At 39.5% G+C, this 25,690-nt stretch overlaps 1 protein-coding gene across 1 annotated transcript in view; it reads right to left on the bottom strand.

Moving 5' to 3' along the window:
• The window catches only part of NUP160 (nucleoporin 160), a 41,065-nt gene that overhangs the window by 3,155 nt on the left and 12,220 nt on the right, over positions 1-25,690 (bottom strand). Inside the window, exons 10-31 of the mRNA XM_090261321.1 lie at positions 25,289-25,373; positions 23,522-23,590; positions 21,913-21,996; positions 21,450-21,620; positions 20,603-20,702; positions 20,166-20,331; positions 19,677-19,804; positions 19,428-19,588; positions 17,323-17,456; positions 16,578-16,648; positions 15,689-15,848; positions 14,772-14,841; positions 14,132-14,230; positions 12,812-12,931; positions 9,037-9,132; positions 8,843-8,937; positions 8,650-8,746; positions 8,452-8,557; positions 2,702-2,862; positions 1,567-1,627; positions 719-829; positions 422-545 (exon numbers count right to left, since the gene is read on the bottom strand). Coding sequence (XP_090117447.1) covers positions 422-545; positions 719-829; positions 1,567-1,627; positions 2,702-2,862; positions 8,452-8,557; positions 8,650-8,746; positions 8,843-8,937; positions 9,037-9,132; positions 12,812-12,931; positions 14,132-14,230; positions 14,772-14,841; positions 15,689-15,848; positions 16,578-16,648; positions 17,323-17,456; positions 19,428-19,588; positions 19,677-19,804; positions 20,166-20,331; positions 20,603-20,702; positions 21,450-21,620; positions 21,913-21,996; positions 23,522-23,590; positions 25,289-25,373 — 2,469 coding nt within the window. The remainder of the gene's footprint in view (positions 1-421; positions 546-718; positions 830-1,566; positions 1,628-2,701; positions 2,863-8,451; positions 8,558-8,649; positions 8,747-8,842; positions 8,938-9,036; positions 9,133-12,811; positions 12,932-14,131; positions 14,231-14,771; positions 14,842-15,688; positions 15,849-16,577; positions 16,649-17,322; positions 17,457-19,427; positions 19,589-19,676; positions 19,805-20,165; positions 20,332-20,602; positions 20,703-21,449; positions 21,621-21,912; positions 21,997-23,521; positions 23,591-25,288; positions 25,374-25,690) is intronic.

The raw sequence follows: 25,690 nt of genomic DNA, 5'->3' as shown, positions 1-25,690 counted from the left end.
AGGAAAAATTCTGAAAGTTATTATTTCCAATCCCCAAACTACCTGACTAATATTTAGGTATAAGGTAACTTCAATAAGGAGTACTTTTTAATAATGCTTCCAGAGGCCAGTCACTGTCCTAAGGACTGAAGAGAATACGTGCCCGGCCTAAAACGGACATCACTATTCTTAACCCAGGGTATCTACTGTCATGTGGGAATGCGGGTCCAGCAAAGCCAGATCTTCTCAAGAGAAACTATAAATCAATATTAAAAAAAAGAAAGCCTGATCAACTAAAAGAAATTTTTAAAAAACCCCTTGTGTGGACTAAACAGAAATACTGGCTTATAGGATACTGGCTCATGTGACCTCTGCTTCACACTAAGCAACAGCATTTCTGTATTAGAAAAGTAAGACTCTAAAAAGACAATGGAGCACATACTTGAAAGCAAGTCCCTCAAAGACTGGCATTAAGGGAAGCTTAAACGTCTGAGAGAGTGATATGGCAGTGTCGAAAAGGCCGGCTTGAACCAAGAGGGTGACCATCTCCTCTGCGGACGAGCTTCCTGTGGAAACGGAAAAGTGCCACTGAGTGCAACCGGAGATACATGCAAAGGAGCCCCTGAATTGCTTGTTGATGAGTATCTCAGAGCAGCGTGCTCTATAGCCATCTAGCATGCGAGCTCCCTGCCTGGCCCTCCCACGCGTCGCTGGCACCGACAGGCTGCTGCATCCCCACCTGCAACCGCGACGGCCGACGGCTCATGCTGAGCCAGGGCCAGGCGAACGCGAGCCAAGATGCACTCTTTCTCGAGGTCCTCCAGGTCCAGGATTTCAATCTGCCGATTTGCTATCAGCCGAAGACAAACAATTTCAACCCTCCAAGTACAGAAGAAGGACCTATGAGACTAATTCAACATGGCGACTGCCACTTAATGTTACGTAAGTTTCCATTTAATTTCCAGGGGATAAAACAGGTGGCTCCGTAAAAGCGAACTTACTAAATAAAGCAGCATCCTGCTTCAAACGCACAGCTGAGTCACGCTGAAGCAGGACGCTAATCGTAGCTGCAGTGAGAAGGTGCTTACAAGGTATTTTACATATTATTTATTTAAATCTTAGAACTGTAAAATAATGGTATGTCTACGAGTAAGAAAGGAACATGCCCAAAGTGAGAGAGGCAGAATAAATAACCAGGTGTCCAATCCTGGAGCCCAGGCTCTTGAAGGAAGGGCATCATGCCCCCATGGGAGTATCAAAGGAGTCTGATCAAACAACCGTTTGCTACTAAGCTGATTTAAATACAAGGAACAAACCCCACTTTTAAGCATTTTCATTTCTCATACAGCCATACAAAGTTTTCAAAGTGCCACCAACCAACCAACCTGAGCAGATGAATATATTGAAAATAGACTAAAAAAAGGGAAGTTTACAACAGCATTACAATTTAACTACTATACCTATACAACATACAGTATACAATATTACTGTACTACAATGTAAGTACATTAATATATGTATAAACAATGCTACTATAATACAAGCCAATCGCTCTCTGGCGAAGAACCAGCGAGACGCCTGACTCACCTGGGGCGGCGGCGCACTCTCCGTCGTGGCTCCTCTTGGGGGACGCACCAGGGCGATCATACTGGAAGCACAAAGTCAGTTAACGGGAAGATTACTATTTTAATTTGAATCCAGAGCTTTCCTGCTTAAATTCTCTCAACATAAATTATTTAACTAGCACAGCTCTTCTTACAAAGAACCTGCACCTATCAGACAAAAAAAAAAAAAAAAAAAAAAAAAAAAAAGGGATGTTTGGCACTGGCTGGTGTGGCTCAGTGGATTGAGCGCTGGCCTGCAAATTGAAGGGTCACCAGTTCGGTTCCTGGTCAGGGCACAGGCCTGGGTTGCAGAGCGAGTCCCCAGTTGGGGGCGTGTGAGAGGCAACCAATCAATGTTTCTCTAGCACATGGGTTTTCTCTCCCTCTCTTTCACCCTCCCTTCCCCTTTAAAAAAATAAATTAATTTAAAAAAAAGGGATGTTTACTGAGTTGGCTCATTTAGCTCTAACATGTTACTGAGTCCAATGACATGGATTTGATCTCCATAAAACCACTTGAGTTTCCTTGGTTGCAGTTATATTCTCCACCCAGAATTCTGGGAAACATCTTACTATATATAGGAACTATACAATATAAGTAGCTGGGCATATATGACCACATCAGCACGACAAAAAAACCCCTCAAAGTGTACATCCTTTAAAATAGTCACTATAGATTGAATTAACAAAAATGAATGAAATAAAAGCGGCTATTAAAATTTATTGAGCATGTTTTGTGGGCCAGGCACTGTTACAATTCTAAGCAATCTATAAAAAAAGGATCTAATTTTATACCCTAACAGTACTATAAGGTAGATATTATTATTGTCTCTATTTTATGTAAGAGAATACCTGGACAGCAAAAGATTCATTTGCCTGAAGTTAGGTCTCTCTAACTCCAAAACTGCTCTGTAATGCTTCTTCCTACAATGATTCTGAGCTTGGGAACTAAAGAGGTAGTAATATATACCAAATGAATTGCTGCACAAATAGATTAAATTCACAAATAACTCAGGAGAAATTTTCAATGTCACAAAAGAAGATGAGGTCATAGTTCTGAAAAGACCAAACAAAATAAATAAAATGATCCCTAAATTCCAAGATGAAGAGTTTTCATACCACTGCACCAGATGCTGGTTGCACAATCCATGCATATTCTGGACGAATAAGTCGTAAACAGTTAATAGCAGCCAGATAGCAGTTGCCTTGCTTCTCAAGTCCCCGGAGAGTTCGAACTTCTCTGCCAAGACGCATTCCATACTCAAACATCACAGTGCCAGCTGTGAGGCAATAATAAATTAGACATCAGAATTTTAAAGCCCTGGCTGGTGTGGCTCAGTGGATTGAGTGCCGGCCTGTGAGCTGAAAGGTTGCTGGTTTGATTCCCAGTCGGGGCACATGCCTGGGTTGTGGGCTAGGTCCTTTGTTGGGGCCATGTGAGAAGCAACCGATTGGTTCTCTTGCACATGGATGTTTCTCTCCCTCTCTTATTCCCTCCCTTCCCCTCTTCCTAAAAATAAATAAATCTTAAAAAAAAAAAAACAAAATTCTGACTACAACATGGAGGAACCTTGAAGACATTACCTACACTAAGTGAAATAAGCCAGTCACAAAAAGAAAAATAATGCGTGATTCCAATATCTAAAACCAGAGACAGAAGGTAGAATGCTGGTGGTTGTCAAAGGCTGGGGGAAGAGGGGAAGGGGCAGTTGCTGAATGGTACAGTTTCAGTTTTGCAAGATGAAGAAACTGGGGGATTGGCTGCACAATAATGGGAATGTACTTAACTCTCCTGAGCTGTACACTTAAGAATGCTGATTAAGATGGTATATATTATATATATTTTACCACACTTTAAAAAATTGGTTTCTTAATGCTAATGACTCTTGTTTAGGAAAATTAAAGTAGTAAATGACCAACTTCTGTTTTAACACAAGATTACAGAAAACAATGAGAAGTTGTTTAATGAGTACAGAGTTTCTGTTTTGTATGAAAAGAGGTCTGAAGGTCGGTTACACAGCAATGTGAATGTACTGAACATGACTAACACTTCAAAATGGTTATCACTGTGAAGTCCGTGTGTACTTTGCCAGTTTTAAAGAGCACCACCCCCAGAACCATGTAAAATGTTATTTCTGACCATTAGAGCCTGCATTCCCAGACAGGACAGAGACTAAGTTAAGGGGCTGGTCTCAGCCAGATTGTCACCTGTCTCCACCCAGGATTCTGATACCAAGAGATGTTTGGATGCTCTGTTTTAAGAACACAGACTCTTATTTTATTTGTTTTTAAATTTATTTATTTATTTGTTTATTTTTAGAGAGAAGGGAAAGGAGGTAAAGAGGGAGAGAAACATCACTGTGTGGTTGCCTCTCACTCGCGCCCTGAACTGGGGACCTACGTGCAACCTAGTCATGTGCCCTGACTGGGAATCGAACCAGCGACACTTGGCTCGCAGGCCGACGCTCAATCCACTGAGCCACAGCAGCCAGGGGACTCTTATTTTTTAATAATACTTCAGTTACATAGGTTGAATAAGATAGTGAATAATATATTTTTCCTGAGACAGCATGGGACTCCAGAAACCAAAGAGCATTAACAAATTTTTTTTGTTTTCTCAATATTTTCCATTCCAATAAATTAAAAAAAAATTTTTTTTAACTTATTGATTTGAGAGAGAGAGAGAGAGAGAGAGAGAGAGAGAGAGAGAGAGAGAGGAACATCAATTTGTTGTTCTAGTTATTTATGTATTTATTGGTTGACTCTTGTATGCATCCTGACCGGTATTGAACCTGCAACCTTGGTGTACTGGGACAATGCTCTAGTCAACTGAGCTACCTAGCCAGGGCCCAAAAATATTTCAGAGTGCCTGTATTATGTAGGGCATTTTGTTAAAACAACAGCCTTGCTCCAAAACGACCTGAAATATTTATCCAGTTAAACCGATTTTAATCAGGCTGACGTAAGGGCTATTATTATTGTGAAAGAAAACAGGGGGGATCTTTAACCACTATTTCCCTTCCTGTATAATTCAAGAAAATAAAATAATATGCAAACACGTTTTTCCATTAGGAATATTAAAAACAAGCCTACAAATTACTTCTGTCCATTCTTTCCAATGAAAACCAGCAAGAAACCTAATGAAAAATTTTGAGTGAAAATGTATAAATACATTAGCTGTTCAGGAGCAGACCACAATGCTTATCTCATTTTAGCTGTTACGATAAAGACTTCACCATTCATCATACAAATCCAAATTACAATACATTCTTCAAAAATCACTGGCCTGGCCCTGACTGGTGCTCAGTGGATTGGGTATCAGCCAGCAAACTGAAAGGTCACCTGCTCCCCATCAGGGCACATGCCTGGGTTGTGGGTCAGGTCCCTGGATGGGGGCCTGTGTGAGGCAACTGACCAATGTTTCTCTCACACATCGATGTTTCTCTCTTTTTTTCCTTCCCTCCCCCTCTCTAAAAATACACAAATAGAATCTTTAAAAAATATGACCGTCCTGAACTCTTCAAAATATCAATGTCATCCAAGGCAAAGTAAGGCTAAAAGAAGTGCTTCAGATTAAAGGAGACTAAGGTGGTATGACAAATAATACAATACCATATGTGATCCTACACTGGGGGAGAGAACAGCCACAGTATGAGAGGAACATGCTATTACAGAAAATCATTGACAGTTGGCACAATTTAAATGTAAGCAGCACATCAATGATGTTACAGTTACATTTAATTCACTTGTTACATTTCCTTAATTTGATTATTATATTGGGGTTATGCAAGAAAATATTCCTTAGGAGATGCACCTGAAGTACGTATCCACTGAGTCATGATGTCTGCAACTTACTCTCAAAAGGATCAGCAAAGATAAAGAAAGAGAGAAGGCCCACTGGAAGATGGCACAGGAACTCAAAACCGACAACAAAAATTCAAGGTGCCTCTAATGAAAAAGTTTTGTTTAAAATCAGATAGAAGAAGATGGACTTCTAGTCAAGATGGCAGCAGAGGTAAACACAGCTCACTTCCTTGCACAACCACATCAAACTTATAACTATAGAACAATCATTACTCAGAACCATGAAAAACTGAGTTGAATAAAAGTCTGACAACTACGAAATTCAAGAAACCACATCCATTCAGACTGGCAGGAGGCGCAGAGATGTGGAACCATCTGAACCCATATCGATACGTGGTGGATAAAAATGTGGGAGGGGTATCTTGGAAATGAGGAGTCCCAGCCCCACACCAGACCCCCCAGCCCAGGGTTCCAGTGCCAAGAAGATAGCTCCCCATTGCTTCCGGCTGCAAAAACCAGCGAGTATTGAGTCGGTGGAAGAAACTTCTGGAGTCCCAAGAAATTCCCCGTAAAGAACCCACACGCGAACTTACTCAGACTCACTCCCTCTTAGCCCCGGCACCAGGGTAGCACTCTGAAAGGCCAGTGGCGTACAGGGAAGAAATCAGGTGTCTGCCATTAAGGCGAGAGCTGGGGGACAGCTTTCTCCCCGACAGAAAGGCTGGCAGGGGCCACTGTCCCTATTCTAAACCTTCCCCCTACAGAGTCACAGAGCTGACAGGAGGGTGTCATACCTGAGACTCCATGAACCTGGCTACCAGTGTCTGTCCTGCCCTGGAGACCCCCTGAGAGCCTTAGTCCCACCAAAGCTGTCAACAGTGGCTTTCCCATACGAACAGCTGGTCTTGGCTCATGCTTCACAAAGTCCTAAATCTTTTCTAACAAGCAACAGCCGGCATTAGAGAGCCCCCAGACCACCTACCTCTTTCTAAGCGGCCCAAGGCCCAGTCCTAGCAGCAGCCAGCTTAGATTCAGAGCCTGGCTTCACCCGGGAATCTCCAAGCCCAGCACAACTAGCAGTCATCTCAGATTGCTTTGTAGCTCACTCAGGGTGGCCCCTGGCAAAACACAGGTGGGGCCTGATCTTGGCCTGCGCCACCCAGGAAACCCCAGGGCCAGGGCACCCAGTGGACAACTATTGCCCCTACACTGCTGACCCTCCACGGAGGGTGAAGGTTGGTGGTCAGTGGTCACAACCAGTCCTTGCAGCTGACTGGCCTGGGTAAGGCCCTCCCATTGATCTGCCAACAGCAACCAAGGTTCAACTACAAGAGGAGGGTGTAATCATCCCACACAAAGGGTGCACCTCAAGTACCCAGCTTGGGTGATAGGGGAGGCTGTGCCACTGGAACCCATAGGACACCTATTACATTAGGCCATGCTAGCAAGACAGGGAGTCATAGCAGCTCTACCTCATATATAGAAACAAACACAAGGAGGCTGCCAAAATGAGGAGACAAAGAAATATGGCCCAAGTGAAAGATCAGGTCAAAACTCCAGAAAAAGAGCTAAGTGTAATGGAGATAAGCAATCTATCAGATGCAGAGTTCAAAACACTGGTTTTAAGGATGCTCAAAGAACTTAGTGAGGACCTCAACAGCATAAAAAATATCCAGTCAGAAACAGAGGGTACACTAACTGAAATAATGAACACTTTACAGGGAAACAACAATAGAATGGATGAAGCTGAGAATGAAATCAGTGATTTGGAACATGAGGAAGAAAAAAACAACCAATCAGAATAAGAACAAAAAAGAATCCCAAAAAACCCCATAAAACATGAGGATACTGTAAGCAGCCTCTGGGTCACTTCAAGTGTTCTAACATTTGCATCATAGGGGCGCCAGAAGGAGAAGAGAAAGAGCAAGAAATTGGAAATCTATTTGAAAAAATAATGAAAGTAAACTTCACTAATTTGGTGATGGAAACAGACATGCAAGTCCAAGAAACACAGAGTCCCAAACAAGATGGATGCAAAGAGGCCCACTCCAAGACACATCGTAATTAAAATGCCAAAGGTTTAAGATAAAGAGAGACTCTTAAAAGCAGCAAGGGAAAAGAAGCTAGTTATCTACAGGGGAGTACCCATAAGACTATCAGTTGATTTCTCAAAAGAAACTTTGCAGGCTAGAAGGGCCCTATTGGCAAGCAATCTTCAAAGGTATGAAAAGCAGGGACCAACAGCCAAGATTGCTCTATCCAGCAAAAAATATCATTTAGAATCAAAGGGCAGGTAAAGAGCTTCCCAGACAAGAAAAAACTAAAGGAGTTCGTTATCACCTAGCCATTATTATATGAAATGTTACAGGGACTTATTTAAGAAAAAGATGATCAAAGCTATGAACAATAAAATGGCAATAAATACATATCTATCAACAATTGAATCTAACAAACAGACTAAGCAAACAAGAAGAACAGAGACAGAATCATGGATACAGAGCATTTAGATGGTTGCCAGATGGGATGAGGGACGGGGTAAGGGGTGAGGAGGTGAGGAGATTAAGAAGTACAAACAGGTAGTTACAGACTAGCCATGGGGGTGTAACTAACATACAGGACAGGAAATGGAGTAGCCGAAGAACTTACACATGACCCATGGACATGAACAATGGTGTGGGGATTGCCTGAGGGAGTGGGGGTGCTAGGTGTAAGGAGGCAAAGGGGAATAATTGGGACAACTCTAAGAGCATAGTCAGTAAAACATAATTTAGAAAATAAAATGAAAGCGGATAGGAGACACACATAGAAGGTCATCATACTAGAAATGTATCAGAAATGTTCAAGAATTGGAGTAAGTGCCTATCTTTAAGGCTAACAGGTAATCTTCAAAAGGGTGAAGCTAATCTTCTCCTTAAACATAATCTCCCCAAATGCTTGTAGAGAACATTTGTCCAGTAGCAAAAATACAGTAAAAATTATATAAGTCAAGCATATCATATATTTGTCAAACATGATTAAACTGATAAGGTTGCCTCCAACAAGGACTGTGCGCTGCTGGTACTCACCCTTTCGGTAATTGTGGCGATAGATGTGAAAGGCATAGAGAAGCTCATAGTAATTATGAGTCATGAGGTCCACAGCTCTGGCACGTGATTCAATTATTCCCACAACCTAAGGAAGGGGAAGCAATCGGATATCAGCCAGGAGCCATCACGACAACCCAGCACGGCTGTGTCCAGGCATCAGTGGATCAATAAAATCACCTCATTATGCAGATTCACGTAGGGAAACTCTACAAGATCCTGTAGCTGCGAGCGTTCACAGAGAACTACCACGAGCTGCCGTAAACAATCTAACTGCCTAGAAGGAGAGACAAGGGAGATGCGGGTGAACTGTCTCAGTGGGTTAAACAGGGTTAGCAAATCGTCTTCTCTGAAAAAGACTGAGACTGCCTACCTGCTGGAGTCAGGAATTTGGGTTAAGGCTTCATATGCTTGGCTGTTGTGACCCAAATCCAAGTGATGTTTGAAAATGCATGTCCTTAAAGTAGCCTAAGTATCAAATAGAGGGGGGAAAAGAATAATAGAAATTAAAATACCACATTCATGACAAACCTCAGGAGAAATAACTAGATTATATTTAGTTCTTACCTGACTCTTCCAGTCATCACCTGCTTCAGTCACTGCTGACGTAGCCAGCTGAATAACTAGTTCAGGCAAACCAACGACGTCTAGTAGGCGCAAAACCTAAGGACAAATAGAAGAAACATGCATTAAAATCAATATGCTAATGCACTTCCAAACTGAAATATGATTTTAAATCCATTAGACAAATGGGTAAGATAAAAGATTAAATCAAACGTGCTGACAAGATGAGCACTAGGATTATTTGGTTAATATTTGAGATTTTCCTTTAGCTCTGTTGTTAATAGGCTTGTTGTAAAACTTTCTATTGGTGTTATTTCACAGCTGTCTTCAGTGTCTAGTACATTGTAGGCGCTCAGTATTTACTGAATGAAGGAACAAACATAATTTCACTACTAACTTTTTGTATTGTTTGGGTCATAGATGAATTTAAAGCCTAAACACCACAGCCTTATGAAAACCCTAAACAGATTACATTAATGTTTGACATAACTCATTTCCAGTACAAGGAATAGCACTCTTCAATCTTTTTAAATTGTCCACACTATTAACTATCTGTGCACACTCTAGACATGTGCTCACGGGTTTACTTATATATACCTGTTTCTCTAATATAGGTGTATAAAACACTCAAAATATAAATTTATAAAGATAAAAATATGTAAAATTATTTTTATTTATTAGTATTTTATTATTTGCTTTCTTTCCTTTATTAATAGTATAAAAACATCATTTTTGTTCTGGATACTATTTTTTTTTTTAAGGTTATACTTTTCACCAAAGTGTAACATATATTTATTTAGAAATGTACACAAACCCTAAGTACACAGCTGGCTGACTGTTCACAAAAGAAACATATCCCTGCTACCAGCACCCAAATGAAGAATTATATTAGTATTCCAAGGCTCCTGAGTGACTCCTTTCAGCCACTGCTGACTTTTTTTTTAAAAACCTCACCCAAGGACATGATTTTAGAGAGAGGGAAAGAGAGGAAACATCGATGAGAGAAACATTTGATTGGTTGCCTCTCATACACGCCCCAATAGGGGACCAAACCCCCAATCTAGGCAGGCACCCTGACTGGGAATCAAACCCGTGACCTTTTGGTTTACAGGATGACATACCAACCAAACGGAGCCACAGTAGTCAGGGCACCACTACTGACTTTTAATAGCTAATTTCATGGAATCAGAATCTTATGGTTTATGTATTTTTTTTGTGTGTCAGCCTTCTTTTGCTTAACGTGTTTATAAGACTGATCCATGTTACTACATGCAGCAATTCATTTCATTGAAAGAATATACCCTAATTCACTGATGCATTCTGTTAATGAACACTTGGGTTGTTTGTAGTATATGACTTTTATGAATGTGTTTGGAACATAAATTATACAAATCTCTTTTGGTAAATATGTACATCTGTCTGGATATACAGTGATCCCTCACTTACCACGGGTATTACGTTCTAGACCCCCCACGATAGGTGAAAATCTGCGAAGGAGGAACCTTACATTTATTTTAGTATTTACTGTACAGTACCGCAAAATCCTGCGATATGGTGAAAAATCCGCGATAAATAATTAAATATAATATTTTAAAAAATCCCGCGGTAGTGAGGCCACGATAAGTGAACCGTGATATAGAGAGGGACTATTGTATTTAGAAATGCAATCACTCAGTCCTAGAATGTCAATGATTGGAGCTACTAGATACTGACAGTTTCTCAAAGCAGTTGTAACCAATTTATACTCCACACCACTGGTGATTAAGATGCTTAACGTCTTGATAGCTCTCATCTATCTTGAATTGTTGCCATTTCAATTCAAGGTACACTTTCAGAAATCTTAAAATACCATCCCTGCAAAGTTCAATAGTGTTTGGCTGATTCTTGTCAGATCTGATTATAGATGGTCACTGTTTTTGCCTTGCAATGTGGCTGATGAAGAGCCCGTATCAAAGGTAGAAGTGTCAGCCCTAAATTATCCTCTCTTGCTTGTACTTTGTTAGTTTCTCCAATCTGGTTCCTTTGCAGAAATTTTTATTTATTTATTTTTAGAGAGAGGGGAAAGGAGGGAGAAAGACAGGGAGAGAAACATGATGTTTGAGAGAAACCGTGATCTGTTGCCTCTCATGTCACCTACTGGGGACCTGGCCCACAACCCTGGCATGTGCTCTGACTGGAAATAGAACTGGCGACCTTTCAGTCCGCAGGCTGGTGCTCAACCCACCCAGCAACACTACCCACAGCTGCAGGAATTTTTAAAAGCCAAGTCCATATTGAAAAGGTGATTTTCATTAAAATTAAGCAATATAATGTATAAATCAATTTAACCAGACAAACCTAACCTACTGAAATGAAGGGGATGAGGGTGCTACCATGTACCCCCACCCTTAGCTGTGAGACTCACTTTTCCCTCAGATGCCTACCTTGAGACTAAGTGACAAATGTCCACTTGGTAAAAGGTCCAAATAAAGGCATCAGAGCCAATCCTTATGATAAACATTAGCACATCTTGATCTATATCTTCTGTGAGTGAGAATTCTAGTATTTTCTTTCCAAGTCCCACTTTGGGGTCCACTGGAGCAGTGATTCTTAATGTTTTTTTTTAATCAATAAGTTTCTTCTAATAGAAGCTATGGAGCCTCTCCACAGAAAAAATACAAACAACATTTTGTATTTAATTTCAGGGGATTTATCGATTCCTTAAATCTATCTGGCTTCAGATTAAAAATTCTTACTCAAAATTCAAAATAATTTTCTCATTAGTAAGATAGTAGAGGGTTAATAGATATAAATCTATTCCAGTATAAATTCATTTATCTGTTTAAAAGAACAAGCAATGAACACAACAGTGAAGTCTTCCCTTTTTGCATTTCCTTTTTGGTGTGAAACCTGGGTAACAACACATATGTATCTAAAATATAACATCAAGCGCAGTTAAATGTCGTAAAGAAAAACAAAGCAGGGCCAGGGGACTGCCCATGGTGCCCCTCTCTGCACGTGTGCATGTGAGGGAGCGGGAGCAAGCAGGCAGGAAGGACAGCATGAGGATGAGTTCTTCTTTTTAAAAAATATTTTATTTATTTACTCTTAGGGACGTAAAGGGAGGGAGAAAGAGAGGGAGAGAAGCATTAATCAATGTTGCCTCTTGCACGCCCCCATCTGGGGACCTGGCCCACAACACAGGCATGTGGTCTGACTGGGAACTGAACCAGTGACCCTTTGGTTCAGAGGCCAGCGCTCGATCCACTGAGCCACACCAGCCGGACACGAGTTCTTCTATGTAGGCGAGGCAGGGAGGTGACACGTGAGCGGAAACGTGAATGCCACGAGGGCATGAGAAGCTGACTAAGGGAACATCAGGAGGAAAGGGTCTGAAAGGAGCAGAGGATGTGCTCAGCTTGTAGGAGATGGTAAGGAGGCGCTATCATTACACCCGAGTCACCAGAGAAAAGAGTGTTAGGAAAAAAGCTCAGGGGCCAAATCACAAACCAGGGCTAAACAGTGCAAGTTAATTCTTTGAGTTATTGGGAAAACTAATATTAAGTAATAAAATTCTAATGATGACTGGGCTTATAAAATGATATCATTTAAGTTAAAAACACTTATCAAATTTAATTTAAAATGTTTCAATTTTTCTAGGCAAATTCATTTCTCTTTACTTGGAAATTCAAGGAATGATTCATTTTTATACTGTTTTTCTCCCAGAACACCACAGCAAAGTATTTCAGATAAGCTTTTACACAGGGTGGTGGAAAGAGCCAAACCATGAACAATGTACCTTATCATAATACTGCAGCCTGGGGGTGGAAACTATCTCCCCGTCCTCCGACCGGATCAAGCGATCTAAGAATTCCTCTTTGCCCACTTCAGACGCTGCCTGGCAGAAACATTCCAGAGCCTGGAGAAATAAAAATACTAAGTGACTTATAATGGTTGTTCCAATTCTAAATGCTCATGTGCTAAAGAAAGGCAAAAAGAAACAAAATTATTTAAGACTGCAGACTACATTCACAATTTCTGCCATTCTAAACTCTATCTGATGCATTACAGTATTTAATATTTTTATCTTACTTTTTTACTTAAATACTATTAAAAAGTAAACTTTAAAAAGATAATAGATATGTAATAAAGCAGTTATAGCAACATGGTAACATTTGTAAAATTTGAGTGAATATATATGACTTTATTGTAAAAGTTTTTAAACTTTTCTGTATGTTTGAAAATTTACATAACAGGATGCCAGGTAAAAAATTAGGAATGTAAATTACCATAATAGGAAAAGAAGCTGCATTAAAAGAAAATGATATAACACCCATTGACTAATGAATGAATAGACAAAATGTGGTATATCCATACAATGGAATATTATTTGGCCATTAATAGAAACGATACATAAACATGGCTGAACCTTGAACATGTTACGCTAAATGAATGAAACCAGTCACAAAAAGCCATACAGTAGATGACTGTGTTAATATGAAATGCCCAGGAGAGGTAAATTTATTTATCATTCATTCTCTCTGTGGAGAAATAACGTAGAGGGCTGAAGAGGAACAGGGGAGCTGGGGAGTGATGGTTAATAAGCTGGCGTTTCTTTTTCAAGTGATGAAAGAATTCTAAAATTAATTGTGATATTTGCACAACTGTGAATGTATTAAAAACACTTACATGTACATTATATTGTATACTCTAAATGGGTGAGTTATGATATGTGAACGTTAGCTCAAATTGTTATAAAAAATGTTTTCAAAAGTCCTAAAAAGTTCAGTTAAAATTAAATCATAATTCAAGCTTTTCCATCAAAACAAAACAAACCCCCCTAAAGATATAATGAAAACAATGTAACTGAAAAATACACTTTATTTACTAAAATGCATCCCTAAAAACACCTGCACTAAGGCAGAAGGGTTTCACAATTTTTTTGTGTGTCCCAACTAATCTGCAAAGTACCTGAGACTGAACATTCTCCACAGGCACTAGCAGTCTTCTGCATCCTAATCTAGAGGATTCTATGCCTCCCACCCCCTCCAATTTGGTTAGATGGAAACTAAGTGTCCTCTGTGCACTAAAGTTTGTTTATCACTCAAAGGCAGTTTACCTTCTGGCCCTCTCCTGTAACCAGGTAACACCGTCCCAGCATAAACCGACAGGAACCAACATTGACTTGACACCAGGGATGTAGCAGTTGAATATAATCCTTAAAGGCATAAAAGGTGCTTTCTGATTAAGAAAATACTCGTTTCTATATTCTTCACAGAGGGAGAGAAGATATGGTCAATCAACACAAAGGTGTATTTCCTGACATCACCTGGAGAGTAAAACCTAATCCTATTAATTGATTCTTATATTAGGCTATTAGATACTTTAAGAAAGCAAACAGGACTCTAGTAACACAAACACACAAATTCTTTCCACCTTAGCAATTTTCCAACTTTTGGTATTTACTGGTTCAATCATTAGATTCCAGGAAAGGATTTAAATGAAGAGAATGGTATGCTGTTTTACTTAATAGAGAGAATTAAAAGAAAAATAAAAAGGATTCTAGAAAAAATTATGTTAGGAATGATACCATCAAGAAGGAAGTAGAGAAAATCTGGAGTATGTTTTGGTGCAGTCAAGTATAAATTATTATGGTTATTATCAGCCCAATTAAAATGCAGGTAACATTTACAAAGAAAAGAATCAGAACTCCCATTCTTTACAAGAATAATTAATCCTAAAATAGTCACAGTACTCACCTGCAATTGTACATACTGACAATTTCCCATCAAACATTCTAGAAAGAGGCTACTGGGATTACTGGGCCATCTAGTCATTGGTTAAGAAGATTTTTTTTAGTTTTTTATTTTGCAAAACTTAAACATACACACTGGGCAGTTGAGCTCTATAAAATGCCTTAATTTTTGAAAAAGTAAAGAGAAGGTGGGCAGAGCACATGTTCTTTCCACATAACTATGTAACTTTAATATTAGACAAATATAATGAAAAGGTTACACACAAGGACCCGATTCACCTAAACTAGAACTCAATTAACTATGGGCTAAAGCATGTATTTCATCCCTGTGTGATCATTTCTAATTCTGGCTGATAAATTGCACAAGCACCTAATATAATGCCTGGAATAAACAGCCATTCGATAAATATTTGATGAACATATAATGCTTTAGAAGAGATACAGGTATTAAATATGTACGTACCAATAAAATCTGGCTCAACTCCTAAGCAAAAAACCAAACCAAAATAAAATAAAATAAAAATTGGGGTCATATCTGAAAATAAGTACAATCATCTTTTGTGGGAGGAAAAGCAACCAACCTCATTAAAAATCTTTATTACAAAAGTGGAAAAAGAACCTTAGACTATTTTAGCTGGAAGAAACCTTTCACCCTGATGGGTGTGGCTCAGTTGGTTGGAGCGTCATTCCATGATTGAAAGGTTCCAGACGCTTACTGATCCCTCAGCCTGGTGCGGAGGATCCCTGTATGGGAGGCAACTGATTGGTGCTTCTCTCTCACATCAATGTATCTCTCTCCCCTTCCCACCTCCTCTAAAGGCAATAAATAAATGACCTTGGGTGAGGATTTAAAAAAAATAAAAAACAAAAAACAAAAAAAAGAAAAGAAACCTTCCAATTGGCTTTTAAATAAAAGGATACAAGAGCTGCAATAAATAATTGGTAATTGCAGTAATCATCTCAGGCCAATTCAACCCAGTCTGGCTCAGAGGTGCCTTTGGCTGAGAGAAGAGATGAGATATAATGTGTTTTCTTGCAACTTCTTGGAAGAATAAATCCACAATTGTCTGAGGGCTAGATACTTAAGAAGAAAAAGTAATGAAAATCACCAACTTGTGATAGTATCAATTTTCAATTAAGAGTCTACCAATTCATTTTATGCCTGTAACAAAGAACACTTATTATTTCAAAATATAAAATGCACCACTGGGATTATCGATTGCAATATAAATAAAAGCAACTTGTAAACTGTGAAGCACTATAAAATGCAGTTTAAAAAAGCCTTTTAAATCAACACTGTAGTCATTGCTTTTCACTGGTCTCACTAAACCTAAGTGTCTTCCCTAGAAAGTGTTTACAACAAATATAGTTAGAAGATCCCAAGGTTTATACCAAAACAACACAAAATAAATTCCCCAGAAAGGTTCTCAAGCATGAGAGGGTCTCCTTTTGAATATATACTGATTAAAACAAGAATACAAAAGCTACCGTGAACTTAGTAAATTTAAAAAATGATTTTGAATTAATCATGGGAGTATCATTATACAGTGGAAAAATGGCAGTGTGTATATACATGTAGGTAACACCCTTAATACATGTAGGTAACATCCTAAATTAAGGACTATGGTGTCCACAAGACCCACTGTCACAACCAGAGGTCTCAGGCCACAGCTTGCTTATACCCTCTCGGAGTGAAAGCAGAGAGAGCCTTGCCAAAACTTTCTATAATAAAGGTGGCAAAAGACCACTGTAATGAATATACAATAACTGCCAAATTAATAATCAAATGCATACGCAATCTGGTCCTTACCAAACTTGTTTGCCATTAAAGCACTTGAGTCAGTGAGTTCCAATACTGATAACTGTTGGAGGTTAGACTCTCTGTGAAAAAAAGGAAAAAAAAAAACAGCTTAATAAATTCTCTTATGCCCAAAACGACTTCAACAAGTTACACTATCAAGAATGTTGTCAATGTAATGAACAAATTGCACATGAAAGCGCCATTAAAAGCATGAAAAAATTCGGAAAACATGTCATACATAGTTCAGACACTTGCCCATGATACCACTCTGTGATCCTCCGGCGAGAAGCCACAGCAGAAATTTCTCCAAGACCTCCATGCTATGAAAAGCCTTACCTTGCCATAGACAATGGAGTGGTTTATCTTATTGGAAACATAAATCTTCTAATTGTTGGATTTTCTTTCTTCTTTGGGTTATAAAGAATCTCAGCCTACCTTTAATAACTAGCACAATGTTTTTGTGTATGGTCTAACTTTTTGTCCGACCTCATCTTATTTTGCTTTCAACAGGATTTATCTTTATATTATACACACCTATGTATAATAATATATAATAAATATATATTTATTATTTTCATTCTTATAAGTTGCCTTCAACCTTTAGAAAATGAAGCATCTAAAAGCTCTTCAAATTTTAAAGGCAAAATACATTACAGCATAATGTTTACAATTTTTTTCTTATAAGACAATGAACAAAATAATTAAACCTACACCTTATTTTAATAGTAATTAGAATAATGAAACTGAAACTCACAGTGTGTCAACTGGAACATCAATTGCCAAGCACTGACTTCCCCACTTAATGAGGTGGTAAGATAAGAGCAGGGGAGCTGTGCGATGGAGTAGGTCTTGCTGTGCTTGGAAGAGCTGACCAGCTCCCAAAATCACCTGTACATGATGGGGGGGGGGGGGTTGGGGGGAGGACAGTAAATAGCAATTAGTGTTTATAACTCTTAAGGTTCAGGTGGAGGGAGGTAAAATATAATAACAAACACAGTTACAAAGGGCATATGAAAAGTAACATATATGCAGCTCTGGCCGGGTAGCTCAGATGGTTAGAGCATTGTGCTGATATGCCAAGGTTGTAGGTTCGATCCCCAGTCAGGGCACATACAAGACTCAACCAATGAATACATAAATAAGTGGAACAAGAAATCGATGTTTCTCTCCCTGCCCCCCTCTAAAAATCAATCAATAAATTTTAGAAGAAAAGTAACTTAGGTATACATAAATAAAAGCAACACACCTATTATATTTTGGGATAGCAGATGGCAAAAATATCTACCCAAATAGGTAAAATAATCAAAAACAGCTCTCCAAGTCATGGGAGCTGATGATGAAAAAGAAGACATTGAAAGGCTTAACTTTCATTAACTCTGTGGATTCAGAATTCAAGAAGAGGAAAAGGGAAATCTAAGACTATTATTATTATGCTTCTGGTCTTGGGTTAAAAAAAAAAAGTAGAGGAAAATTTGGCAATATAGCCAAAAGTCTTAAAAAATGCATGTAGCCTATGACCAATCAATTCTAGTTGTCCGACTTTGTCCTGGAGATATGATCAGAGGTGGACAGAGTGACAGCTGTAAGGAAAGCTGGCCACAGCATAGATGCGCGCAAATGGCATTGGTTGAATAAGTTAAAACTGTACTAGATAATTAAAAATAATGCTCTAGATGAATACTGAGTAATGTGAAAATGCTGATGATATTTGTAAGTAGAATAAAAACTACCAGGTTACAGAGAAATTCAGTGTAACATACCCTAATTTTTAAGTAAAACAAAAACCAGTTGAATAGAAAATGAGGGTCACCAAAATGGAGAAGAGTGGCGATCATTGTGCAGAAAATTGCAGGCGAACTTTTATTTTCTTCCTGTTTTTATATAAAAGCTCAACAATGAACATCTATTATTTCTACGTTTAAGGAAAAAAACAACAAAGTTTATAATTAAAAAAGAAAAAGAAGAAAAACCCCACAAAAACCCCAAACCCCTAAAAAAACGGTAACATCTATCAGGTGTGAAAAGAACGTCGTAAGGGCGGGCTGCCGTGAGTGGCAGACTTGCAGGACAGGTTCCTGCTTCTCCTTGGGGGGCCGAATCACATCATCTTCCCAGACGTTTTCCTTACTCCTTTACCCGAAACTCCACCATTAGCAATGTATCTGAGTTAATAAATTCTGATTTAAAAAGTTTTAATATCTCTGGGAACCCCGAAGGCCGTTCAGTTGTTTACACGTTAACAGAAATCAATCAGACCGCTTCCTGTCAGGCTCATTAGAAATCACTTTCAGAGTCAGCAAAGGGCCTTCTGACCGTGGGAAGAGGGGTAACTTCTGAACACGGAATGCTCAGTAGGGTGCGGGACAAGGACTGGAGAGCCTTCAGAAGAACAGGATGGAAAAGGGAGCACAGAATGGAGTTGGGTGAACCCAAAAGACAAACTGCCGTCTCAAGACCATGCTTAGAGTAAATCCTGTACTGCAGACTGAGTTCTTTTTCTTCCCTGCCTCTCTCCTCCCACTAAATGGTACCCACCTATCACATCCAAAGCAGAACTAATAACACTCAGTTTTGGGAGAGCCAACCTGAGACAATTTCCTACGGCTATTGCATACAAAGGGTAAGAGTGAGACAACCTGCTCCCTATGTGTTCATCTGTCACTTTAGATTACGATGCTTACTCTTTCCTAATTCATCACCTATTTACAGAGCACCTACTAAGGGCCAAGCAGGGAAGAGAGAGCAGAGAACAAAGACAAACGTCTCTGTGATCACAGAGCTGGCATTCTGCTATGTGCCTGAAGGTGTACACAAGGTTTCAGATTTAGGATTTTAGATTTTCTCTCAAACAGTACTTACTGCATCTCCTAGCCTCATTAGTAGCTGCTGTAAGATCAAAAGGTCTCGGCAGATGAGGAAGCGAGTACTGGCCATTTTATACACACCTCTGCACACGACATGCCCTGCAGTTCTACTACCATAGAGCTGGGAAAGATTCATTCGAACATTCAAAGGCTGAGCTGCAATTAAAAGAAAAGGGGGAGGGGAGTTAAATGCATCACTGTTTTCTCGAAGTCAAAAGGGCACGCTTGTTGTTTGGTCATTTACCTGCATCCAGTCCCTTTTCCATCTCAACCTCTGTTTCATAATCCATTTCCCGTATAAGAAGCCCAATGGCATGGACTGGGTTCCTAATCTCCTGTAGTTTACTGCAAATATCCTCCATTATATTTTCTCTATAAGGACAATTAGACAACTCCTGTTACGACCAAGAACACACAAGACAAACTCCGTGTACGTCCTGAAAGCTTAAATGTGCCTTAAATGTGCTATGAAACAGGAAAACCAGCCATATCACAAAGAAACGGAGGTATACAAGATACTTTACTCCATGAAGCAAATTTCCCCCCTATTTTTCACAGATGACAGACAATATGAATGTGAGAAAAATACTTCTGTGTTTTACAGTTTATAGGCCAGTTAACAGTTAAAGCCACTACTTTGTACATACTTGAATGTACATTACAATCCTGACTTTGGCACTAAAAATTGCTGAATTTCCATTAGGAATTGCACTTTACCCTAAATTCTCCTTACACATCAATAGTGATCAGATCTTCGAGAATCTGTTCTGCAGCCTTTTCTGGAGACTGTAGGTTGAAACAACTCATTTCCATCATCACCGACATCTCCATAGTCACCGACTCTCCAATCAGCCGAAGGCATTTTATAAGACATATGACATCCCGAGCAACATCCACATCTATGAGTGAGAGAAAGTTAACATTCATGTATTGAGCCAGTGAAGAGCTACTGGTTAATATTATACAAAAATATTAATAATTAAGTGCTAAGGGTCTATCTGAGGTCTTAGAGATGCTTAGGCCTCTTCAGTTTTCTTTAGAATGTCTACAATGTGGTAAAATGACCAGGAAAGGTCTCCGTGGTAATCAATGGTCCTTGCCTCTATATGAAACAAAGCATAGCGTTCATGTAGGAGGGAGATTAAATACAGACATAACAATTGCTATTACCATCAGATATGGTTGTCTCATCCTCTGTCAAAAGGTTCTCATCAGGCAGGAGATACAAATGATCCACTAAGGAGGAAGGCATAAGGAAAGACAGGTACCCCTGGAAATACAAGTCCAGTTACATTCATTTCAGTGAATGTTTCAAGGTATAAAATAACTGATACCTCAATCTTATCACAAGGAAGCACCACACAAATTCAACTTGAAGGACACTCTACAAAACAACATGTATAGTCTTCTAAACATGTCAATGTCATGAAAGACAAAGAAAGGCAGACAACAGTTTGAGATTAAGGTAAAAAAGAAAACCTGACAAATAAACATATCCAAGATCTTGGACTGGATTCTAGATCAATAAGAAAACTCACAGGTACAACTGGTAAAATCTGAATATGAACTGTGTAGTGTTATATCAAATTGCCTGGTCTTTAAATTGTGCTGTGGTTATATAACAATACCCTTGATCCTAGGTCCATGCTAAACTGTGTACAGATAATGGGGCATGAAGTCCTCAACTAACTCTCAAGTGGCTCAGGAAAAAAAAATTATAGGAGAAAAAGTAAATCGAAGTTAACAAACGGTGAATCTGGGTAAAGGGTATACAGGAGTCCTTTGACCTGTCTTATACGTTTTATATTAAGTTTGAAATTACGTCAATATCAAGGTAAATAAAGTAAAATGCCAAAAAGTATAATTAATGCAGAAGACTATCTATAAACACAAATGAACTATAATTCTAGGGGAAAAAACCACAGAGCCCTAAGAGTCCACCGCACCACATAGCAGACGAGCACCCCGCAGGGCCCACTGGCTGCCTGGAGCTCTTCTCCAGCGTCAGCCCCCTTACTTTTTTCAGCAGGCACACCATGTTCGTGTGTGGGTTCAAATGCAGGGCAAGCGGGTGAGAGAGGGCTTCTTGATACTGCAGACAGCAGGCATAGAACTTGCACCAGAATTCCTGTTGCAAATTCCGAAACTGCTCCTGGGAAAATTCATACTCTGTGACACTTCCTTGGAGCTGGCAAAGAAAAAAAGAAAAGAAAAGAAACTTGATACCATTCAGGACCTTTCTCCTCCCAAAACATAACTGTCTAATATTATTTTACTAAGCTAGAGCCAAACATATATTCTCTATGGCTTACATGCCATGGACTATATAAATATAGATCTAATTCTCCAGGTAAAAGATTCAAACATTTCTACTTCCTCGAACAAGGTTCAGTGAACAAGCTGAACTATTCCTCGGTACCAGTCTGCCAATCCACTCAAAACAAAAGAACATATGTATTCTTTCTTTACCCAAACCTCACCTCACTTTCAACAGCTAAAGTAACTTCTTTCTTTAGTTCACTCCAGGAAAGATCTAAATTCCTCTCGGTTCCTCGACAGAAAATCTAAAATTAAAGAGACACGTTAGATTACGTAATACCTAAAACTGAATGAAAAATACTCTAGTTTAGAAGGCACTGAGGCAATAATATGACAACACATAGAGACCAGACATGCCCAGAATACACACTAACACCTAACCTTGTGCAAATAATTTCTGTAACTGAAATCAGAGCAAGTTGGAAGTAGTTTGGACCAGAATAAACTACAGAAGTCTATGAATCTGGGAGAATTTTAATAGTGTGCACTTGGGTTATGACAGGAGGCAAAGGGAAGCAGAGCAGCCCTGGCTCCGCGGGGAGGAACACGTCTGAAGACACTGAGCGTACACCTGAGCCAGGCACAGAGCTAAGCTGGAGTCGGGGGGCGGGGGTGGCTGGCTCCTACTGGGAATGATTCTAGTAGAGGAAAGCATCTGATAAATGCCTTACTGATTATTTAGTATTTCAGTGTGCAAGAGATATCATGAGAAATATCACCATACATTTGATTGTTCTTTACAAGGAAAAAGTGCTGATGAGACAAGAGAGAAGAAAAGAACCATGTCATTCTGAAGTTTGATCTGCGAGAAAAGAGAAAACATGCACTAGCCAGATATTCAAGAGTGTACCCAGAAGAAAAGTCAAAGGTCTGAAAAGTACAGCACCTGAGAGAAAGTTAAAGAACTGGCATATTTAGTCTGGAGGAAAAGAATATGGAAAGAGACTTAGAATACCCGAAGGCTGCTTTATAGGAGGGAGACAAGGTCTATGACGTTCCAAAAGAAAGAAGCCACCAAAGGGAAGGGGGTTACATCTGATCTGATACTGGAAGAACTTTTAAACAAGCGCCAGGGAGAAACCGGCCGCCGAGGAGGCAGAGCAGCTCGAGGCAGAACCGCCATCTTTCGGAGAAGCCTCATGGCTGCCGCACGTGGGAGGTCAGACCGGGAGAAGCGCAGGGAACTTTCCACTCTATGAGTGACGTTCTATTTTAAATTCACGAAGTATGGCAATGTAAGGAAGCCTAAGAGACTTTAAAGTAAAGAATCCTTTTGTGAAATTTTAAGTATCTTTTAAACCATGTGACTTTGAAGCTTAGATTTAGACTGAACTGGCACCAAGCCAGAACTTTACTGTACTAACAAAAGGGAAAAGACAAAGTACCACCCAAACTAACCAAGAAAATATTTTAGATTTCTTTCAAGCACAGAGATGATATGTAATGTAGTATAGTATCTTTTATACTAGGATAGGCACAAATTTCACTTTGCACCGCCAGCACGCTTAGTCCCTGGGAAAGTGCCCCATCCTACCTCCCTGTTGCGAGTCTCACTTCGTGGAAAGACCATTCATAAAAACTGCAGTAGCATTTATAAACACACTTATAAGCAGTATTTATAAAAAACAAAACAGTACGATACAATTGCAAAAACAGTGTTTAGTATATGCAAAACAACAAAATGAATAGCAGTCATTAATAATACCAGTTCTTCCCAGGAATAAAATAAAGAGCTAGTCTTAAGAAAACATGAAATATTTTCTCACTGACCTGTAAAGCTTTACATAAAGCTGCATTTACGAATCGTCCTGGTGTAAACAGACTCTTCAAATACATCTCCTGTTGGAACATTAAAACAAAAACGAACATCATTCTAAAAAGATAAAAGATTGGAGAAATTTGATGACGAATTCAACAGCTTTTGGCACCAAAGTTGACTTTCTATCATATATGCCCTGCTGCATTTGAGCAATAACAGGTAGGAAGCAGTCTTATAGTTTCTCCCTGGAAGTGAAGACCGCGGTGTCTTTGAGTCAACCAGCTCCACTGGGCTCCACCGGAAAACACACCCAATCCAAAGCCCAACTTAAATGGAAGAGGCGAATCCCACTTACTGGTAATATGAGTACGCTAGTAAGAACAATTAAACTAATAAGAACAATTAGACTGGTTTCTACACCATCCACAGAGTATTCATTTTATGGCTTACATATTAAAGAAAAGGAACCGAGAATAATAGGTGTTATATGTCAAAAACAAAACAAACAAAAAAACTGCAGTAAACTCTCACAAGTAGAGAAATGAAGTAAAGAGAGTAAAATCTTATACTGCCCAATTATTTTGACCAAATTTCATAAACCAGACCTGTCAGTGAGGAGTAAACCTGACTGACTCTCTTTCAAGTTCCTTCCTTCTACTGAGTTCCTTTGAGTTTCTGGGGGATGGTAAAATGACCAAAATGAAGGAGAAAAACAAGGATTTTAATAACCAGCATATGATTTTGGCATTTAGACAAAAGGTAAGTGCCAATAAACTCTTGGGATTAAAAGCATGGCAACAGATATTTAAAGTGGGTTTTCCAATCCTACAAATAGTTACCTTGATTGTTACATCTCATTTTAGCCCTGGCTGGTGTGGCCCAGTGGATTGAGTGTCAGCCTGCAAACCAAAGGGTCACTGGTTCGATTCCCAGTCCCCAGTTGGGGGGTGTGCAAGAGGCAACCACACATTGATATATCTCTCTCCCTCTCTATATAAATAAATAAAATCTTTAAATCTCATCTTAATATTAAGTCATCAACTGAAAGCTTTTTCTACCATTTATCCCAAGGGTGATCCTGTCCCTGGAAAACAGGGTGACTGGCCTGATTTGCTCTCTAGTGCATGGCCTTTTAAAGTTATCTTCTTCACAGCATATACCACTATCAGCATTTACCTTATTTCTAGATAATATGCATGGACCATCATGGTTAGTATAGTGAACACTTAGGTTTGTGCCTGACCAGAACCCATTTCTCCTTCTTTTACTAACAAATCCCTTATCTTTCCCTGGGGAACCATCTCTCCACTATCCACACTCAACCTGTTTCACAACTTTCCACAATAGCAAGGCCCAGGTTGAATAGGTTTCTCATGCCAAGCCAGAATATTCTATTCCTTCTGATTAAAGTGATTGTGTCAGGAATTATCACACGACTCAGGTCAGGCAGTGCGTGTCTATTCTAGGCCGTAGACAGAGGTGCTCTCTCTGGGTTTGCTTCATTCACAGAATGCACAGGCTTCGGCAGGGAGATTGCCTGAGAATAATCCCAGCGAGGAGGAACGCAGAATAGAGACAAAGGAGATATCAGCTGCCAAAGGCACTGTTCCAGCCATGGGTGAAGCCAGACAACTTAGCTTCTCAGTCTCCTTATAAACCTAAGTCAGTTTGGCGGGTTCCTTTCACCTGCAGCTGCAAGAGTTCTAATACAACCGGCTCTGCTGAGACTAATGATCAGGGTAAACCATCCCCTTACATAAGACTTTAGCGTTGCTTACTCTGGGGTCTTGATCATCTCTGATAATGATTTCTTCCTCTGGCAGAGGCTGCATAAAAACTGGATTCCACTGACCTGCAATATTACTACAGAGAAAAACAGTCTTTCAATCTACAGAAAAATGATGCATAAAAACACAGTTTACGCTGTTGACAGACCCCATCACCGAATCTCTGTAATGGCTACTTGATCAGTTGTTAAAAATGGTTCAAAGGTCACGCGTTCGATTCCCAGTCAAGGCACATGCCTGGGTTGCAGGCCAGGTCCCTAGTTGGGGGTGCACGAGAGGTAACCACACATTGATGTTTCTCTCCTCTTTCTCCCTCTCTTCCACTCTCCCTAAAATTAAAATAAATAAAATCTTAAAAATAAAAATAAAAATAAAAAAAAGGTTCAGCACTGG

The sequence above is a fragment of the Furipterus horrens genome, unplaced genomic scaffold (genome assembly GCF_987537825.1).
Source record: "Furipterus horrens unplaced genomic scaffold, mFurHor1.1.pri manual_scaffold_2, whole genome shotgun sequence".
Taxonomy (NCBI): domain Eukaryota; kingdom Metazoa; phylum Chordata; class Mammalia; order Chiroptera; family Furipteridae; genus Furipterus; species Furipterus horrens.
Note: the sequence above shows the minus strand (reverse complement) of the source record. Positions and strands in the feature narration are given on the sequence as shown.